Source organism: Quercus robur, chromosome 7, assembly GCF_932294415.1.
Source record: "Quercus robur chromosome 7, dhQueRobu3.1, whole genome shotgun sequence".
Taxonomy (NCBI): domain Eukaryota; kingdom Viridiplantae; phylum Streptophyta; class Magnoliopsida; order Fagales; family Fagaceae; genus Quercus; species Quercus robur.
In genome coordinates, this window is record NC_065540.1 from 43,207,852 (window position 1) to 43,214,860 (window position 7,009).

Sequence of the window (7,009 nt, forward strand, 5' to 3'; positions counted from 1 at the left end):
GTCACCTGTCCATCCGTGTTGATCCAGGAGTTTTACTTAAACATGCATGGATTTGATCTTTTAGTACCTCTCTTTATTACTTGCATTCAAGATACGTGCATTGTTGTCACACCAGATATTGTATCCGATGTGCTCCGTGTCCCTAAGGTAGAGCATCCTAACTGCCCTGGTTATGATCGTCTTAAGACCATGTCTAAAGACGAGCTTATTTCTTCTTTTTGTGAGCGCCCTTCTAATTGGGGTGAGCATCTATTTACTCACTATTCGGGCTTTGCTAAAGGCCCTCATTTTCTTAACATGGTCATGACTTTTGTTTTACATCCCTTATCTCATTATAACTCTATTATAGAGCCCCGTGCTCGGTTTTTGCTTTCACTTTTAGAGCATCTTAGTATTGATTTTCCCTCTCATTTCATTCTTTCTATCATAGATGTGTATAAGGATTCGGGGACCTGTGATAAGCTCATTTTCCCTTCGGCTATCATGCAGATTTTACGCCATTTTTCTATTCCCTTTCCCGTGTCCGACCATTTCTCTGTTATGGGTGCTATAGATGCTGCTACCGTTAAACGAAGCGAGGCACAATTTCAGTAAAGGCATCCGGATCGGTAGCTCATCCCATTCCTTCAGCTCCATCCGCATACGTTCCCTCTTCTTCTACTAGCAGTGTAACTCTTGAAGACATCATGGCGCAGCTTCAACGCATGGATACTCGCCTCGACACTCTCGGTAATGAGTTATGTTAGGTGAACACCTATGTTGGTCGTATTACACGATGCCAGTCGGTCATGGATGGCTTCGTTGCTTCTCCTCCACCTACTTTAGAGGCTTTTAAGGATAAGGATGATAATGACGATGATGCTACTGCTTTCGATGATAAGGATGATGGAGATGCTAGCTCTTCCAGTGTTGATGAGATGTCTACTTGACACTCTTACCCTTTGTCACTCATGACAAAAAGGGAGAGTAGTTTTGATTATGAGAGTAGTCATAGTTAGGGGGAAGGTTAGTACAGGAGATTTTTGATAGAAGGAATGTTGATACTGAGAGATGTAGTGAGAATTTTATGTATCTTTTTCTTTTCTCTCCTTTTTAGATACATTGCTCTTGTACATAAGTCTTGTGACCACTTTGACATACATTGTACTTATACTTGCTTTATATAGTTTTGATGTATGTTCTTTCACCTATCTCTCCATATGTTGTTTCTTTTCTTTCTTTATACACATGCTTCTTATATCTTGTATGCAATCTATTATTTCTGATTTACACTAAGACGCCTTGATAAGTTTTATTTAAAGTGGTTCAGAAATACAGGTTATCAAAGTCTACTTACCATAAACTCTCTTCTTGCAAAATTTTTTCAAGAGTTTGTGTTAGGATAGATTTTATTGTATTCAGCAAGTGAATATAAGTTGAGTGATTTATGACTTCTCTCATATATCATTTGTTTGTTGTGATTTTGTCACGGATTGCCAAAGGGGGAGATTATTAGAACATATGTGATTCAATGTTAGGAATATATGTCACTGTTTTATGTAATTGGCTTATCCTTTGACAAAACGCACTTTACTTGTAATTGGATAGATCTAGAATGTGTTTAATGCTTCAAGAAATAAGGTTTCAAGTTTAAGTGTTAAAGCCATGCAAGTCTATCTAAGAACCAAGTCAAAAAGTTTTATTCATTAAAACTCGACAGCTAGTATCTATCGAGACTTAGAGTTGTCTGAATCCCGTGGCTCAACAGCAACTCGAGATATAGGGTATCTGTCGAGATTTATAAAACTCAGATTTTCGAGTCTGTTTTTCATCCAATCTGTGATTATATGTTTGGGCTTTTTGTTCTCACAACCCTAAACATATATAAGGATTATTTTAAGGGCTGAAACAACTGACACACACAATTGCACAAGAGCACAATTCAAGGAATTGACCGGAAATCTAGTTTGCCCTAGTTCTTGAAGAAGCTGCTGTGTTTGTACACCATAGGGTTTTATGACCAAGCAACTTCATGATCTTAATCATGTGATCAAGTCGCGTATTGGGATCCACGCAATTGGTTAGTCACGTACTGGGAGCTGTGCATTGAAAAGGAGAGATTGTCACTACAAACAAGTCTAATTGAGTATTGGGGTAAGGGTTCAACTGTAAGTTGGTATAAGGTACTGAGATTCCTTTACTTGTAACCGCTTGTTTTAATAATAGTGAATTCTCGATAGTAATGACCTTAAAATCACCTAGTCGAGTTTTTGCCGTGTAGATTTTCCCCATTCGTAAACAAATCACCGTGTCAATTTATTTTCCGCTGCATACTTAGTTTAATTGGTGATTTGTTTGTATTACCACACTTCTTGCATGTTAATTTGATTAATTAATAAACTTGTCTAATTAATCAATTAATTTATTACAAAGGGGTCAATACATTTTTGGCCTATCACTTTGGTTGAAAGATGAATCGAATTCTTAATACTGAATTTCTTCAAAGCTTAGTCTTCTTGAAAACTTGGGGTTAAAAATGAGAAGGTGTCCTCTATATATAGTGGTTTCAAAGGATAAGCTCCACTTTGAATTGATATGATTAAAGGTATGTAGTAAACTCTGATTGGCCCAAATTTTCTTAGAGATAATTATCTCTATTTATTTATTTTGATAAAGATAATAATCAACAAAGATAAATAATTATCTCTATTTTTTATTTATTTTAATAAATATAATTATCCATAAATTTTTAATAGAAATTTTTTTTATTTATTTATTTTAACAAAGATAATTATCCATAAATTTTTAATAGGAAATTTATCTTTATCTTGTTAGTCAAATGACACATGGCAAATTTCAATATGCCAATGTGATGTAAATTTGGATGACACATGTCATCATTTGTTTAATTAATTTAATGACACATAAATTTGGAATTTGTAACTAAATTTTGATATAGCCTATTGTAATTGGCTTGACAAATTTTTGCCTCCTACAAACATTTTCTAGCTCTACCTTTGCTTCAAAATAATACATCATGCCATGCCATGCCAAACTAACGAGGCATATAAAGTAAGAAGAAACACAAGCCTATTCACTGTATCATTCAACATTTGTGTATTGTCTTTAATTTAATAGAAAAGATGATCCCTGTCCCCCGACTTGGTGTATTAGTAGAAAAGATGTTGAAATTACGCATGTTCGATCAACATCAATCTTTCATAATGGATAAAGGCATAAAGCAAGTTTCAATTTATTTTGCATTTTTTAGATACATCTTGTAGATTATATTCCAAGCTTGATATGTTAATCCATCACAAAATATAGTTGCTTTAGGAAAATTTCTATATTCAAATAAGAGCGACAGTTCTAATTTCTCAAGCTAAAGTTTCCACGCACTACGTCAAGAATATATTACAGTAAATACGAGTTAAGACAGCAAACTTACAAAATTCAATTGCCTTCTTTGGTTCGAACTTTCATTGGCCGAAAAGGAGCATTTTGTTTCCATGGAGAACTCCCATTCAAGGAGCAGCGGCATCACTGAGGAGCCCCAGGCGCACAGCATTTCAATCGAAACTAGTCAAAATGATATCCTCGAGGCAAGGCTAAGGGAGGCAGAAGAAAATGCAAAGAATCAATCTCAAACACCAAAGATACAGAAGGTTATATTCTATCTGCGAGAACAAGACGATTTCCACAAGAATTATGAGCCAAAAGTGGTATCACTCGGTCCAATCCATCATGGTAAGCCAAATTACCATCTAGGAGAGAAATACAAGCTTCGATTGACAAATGCATTCATCAAAGGTAGCGGTAAGAGCATGCAAGATTTATACAAGAAGATTAAGGAGAAAATCAATGAACTGAGGACATGCTTCGAGGAGGAGGTGACCGAGGACTATGATGATGAGGCCCTCACTTCGATTTTGTTAGTGGATGGCTGTGCAATATTACAGTACATGTATTGTGCAACTAAAAACAAGTTCAAAGAGTTGAATATAAAAACGGACAGTGTAGCATTTGGGCAACAGGATTTGTTCTTGCTGGAGAATCAACTTCCCTATTGTCTACTCACATTATTGATGAGCTCGAGTGTGAAGGAAAAAGAATTGAGGAAATCAATTGAAACTTACATTGATTGGCATGTTAATGTACCAGAGGATCAGCAATCAAATTGGTTATCATGGAGACACTGCCCAAGATCGAAGCCACAACAAGCAAAAAGTGAGAAAGAAGATAGCCATGATGAGGAGCAGCCACAAGCACAAAGTGAGAAAGAAAAAAGCCACAATGAGCCACAACAAGCACAAAGTGCGAAAGAAGAAAGCCACGATGAGAAGAAGCCACAAGCACATACCATATCAGTGGCTCAGGCTCCAGAGCCCGTCCATCTCCTTGACCATCTGAGGACACGAATGCTTCATGGACCAAAGTACATTCCTGATGGAACGGTTAGTAAAATCAACCAAAATATACAAAATGTCCAAGAGTACTGGCAATCCTATCGCAATGTCCAGGAGCTTAAAACAGCAGGTATCCATTTGAAACGTGGTAAAAATTGTTACTTGAGTGAGATAAAATTCACTAAACAATTTCTTTTTCGTGGACAACTTCACCTTCCTCCAATTGTTGTGGATGACTCAACCAGGCCTAAGTTCCTGAACTTGATAGCATATGAAAGGTGTCTGGATTTTGAAAATGATTTTGGGGTCACCTCTTATATATCCTTCCTTGATTCACTAATCGATGAAGCCAACGATGTTAAGATGCTAAGGAAAGCACAGATACTCCACAATTTCCTTGGCAGCGATGAAGAAGTGGCTAAACTCTTCAATGAGATAGGCAACGACTTGGTGCCTAACATCGAAATATACAGGGATGTCAGATCACAAATTCAGAAGCACTATAGGAGCAAGTGGATGACCTGGATAGCTCAAGTCTTTCACGACCATTTCAGTAGTCCCTGGACGTTCATTGCTTTCTTTGGCGTATTGTTAGCACTTGCTCTAACTATCACTCAGACTTGGTATGCTGTCAACTCTCCCCCAGGACCCTGCGATAACTTCTGCAAAAACTTAACACCAAAGTAAATATGCAAAAGGTAATATTCATTTGCTGCTCTCTTTCTAAGTGTGTCTAGCTTGCTGAGAATTACACGGTTTAATTTCTATGCCTTCCAGACAGCCGTTTCCAAAAAACAAGGTCATCCCAAACCCATATCATCTTGTTAATTTGTTTACAGCTTGGTGTTGAAGTTTTCTTGAAATAAGTCAGGGTGATTTTACTTTCTAATTTGATGTAATATGTGCGGATTGGAAATAATTGTGTCTGAGTTTGTGCGTGATGTGTGTTAAAGTTTCATATGCAATAAAGTTTCAAGATGAATATATACTTGATTCAAATTCAAAATATGTCTAATTTTGCAAAGCAAGGTGCATGGCAGTAAACACAATTGTCTCTGTCCTATTTTCTGCAACAATATTAGTACATTGTAAGGCAGTTGCAAAGGACACTGTCAGTTGCATCAACTTTATGCCACATTATCGTCATTGCAGTAAGCGTGGCTGTTTGAGTAATGAGGGAGCATTATCTTCAGAATATATTGTTGGCCTAATACAATTCTTGTAAGAATTCTTTGGAAAAAAAAAAAACTTCAGAATATATTGCTGTTTGCAATTGTTGATTTTGTTGCATGGAGGTGAATTTCTTATAACCCAACAGAAAACTCTTTTAAGCAGGGGCACATTGTCACCTTGAAGAAAGCATTTTCAACACGCCTTAAAGTTGAATTATGTTTTTTTATCATTGTTTTCTACTCAATTTCTTTGATAAAACATTTATCTACTAAATGTATAATTATATTCCTACTTGATACAGTGGTTTAAAGCTAAACTTTTTCAAATTACAGTTTTTGAAGCCTCACTTTTTTTTTTTTTTCTTAAGCACAACAATTTCAAACAATGCATTTTCAATAAACTTATAAATATTTACTTTTTGAATTTTTTTTTTAAATTCAAAAGCAAAATCCCATTTTTTATTTTGCATTTGGAGAATTAGAGATGAAAATTATATTATCCTTATATTAACTTGGATATGTTCAAATATGTAAAGTGACATTTGTTTTAAGCAAAAATACAAAACATAGGTCTAATTATGACCAAAATTAATTTCAGCATTCTAACTTTACTTTTTAATCCTCTAAATCTCAACATGATTCAAACCAGCATTCCCATTAGTTTCCGTTAGAATTGTGCCGTTAGAGACCTCAAAACTACGTCATTTTAGGTTTTACAATTAAAATAAATCCAAAAAGCTAATAATTTTTCATTTCAGAAAAAGCTAATAATTTTTTTTCAGAAAAAAAAAAATTAAAAAAATATTGATATATTTTACCAAAAACATCCAGCAAATTTTCCCTAGCAATCCAGAAAACTTTCCACGCAACCAAACAAACTATAGAACAATCCAATCACAACATGAAAAAATTTAGAAACAAAAATTTACATCGCCAGTGAAAGAAACACCATCTAATAACAAGAACAATACTAAAATCAACCAAGGAAACCCAGATCTAGAAAAATTAAATATATTTTTTTATAAAAAAAATTGCTTCCCACACCAAATCCGACGACGCCGAACCCTGAAATGCCTGGATCAACCTCACTTGGCTGCAAATCCTAGAGGAGTCGGATACAGGAACACACAAATCTCCTGTATGTTTTGTAGATCCGAACCCATACTTGTCGACCCATTTGCCAAGTTCAATGGCTTCGTCTCCCACTCTCTCAGCGTAAACCGTTCAAGTCATGCTTTTGGTGTAGAGAAAAAACTTTCTTCAAGTGCTTTGGACTTTTGCGAATGGATTTATGTTTGAATGTGCAGAAATTGTGTGTAGATTAGTTATTATGAGTTTGATGCTTCTGTGGAGAATATTTTTGAGTTCTTTTTTCGTCTTTATATGTCTTCTTCTTTTTTCTTTTTTTTAATTATGGTTCAAAAATGAAAATGATTCTAAAAAATATAGTTG

At 35.2% G+C, this 7,009-nt stretch overlaps 1 protein-coding gene across 1 annotated transcript; it reads left to right on the forward strand.

Moving 5' to 3' along the window:
* The first annotated feature begins 3,354 nt into the window (after positions 1-3,354).
* On the forward strand, positions 3,355-5,441 carry LOC126693531 (UPF0481 protein At3g47200-like). Its single transcript, XM_050389509.1, has 2 exons — positions 3,355-5,083; positions 5,163-5,441. The coding sequence occupies exon 1, from the start codon at positions 3,489-3,491 to the stop codon at positions 5,070-5,072; it is 1,584 nt and encodes a 527-aa protein (XP_050245466.1). The 5' UTR covers positions 3,355-3,488; the 3' UTR covers positions 5,073-5,083; positions 5,163-5,441.
* The last annotated feature ends 1,568 nt before the right edge of the window (positions 5,442-7,009 follow it).

What these genes read in the sequence shown, in the direction of transcription:
- LOC126693531 (XM_050389509.1), top strand. Translation starts at nt 3,489, where the DNA reads ATGGAGAACTCCCATTCAAGGAGCAGCGGCATCACTGAGGAGCCCCAG.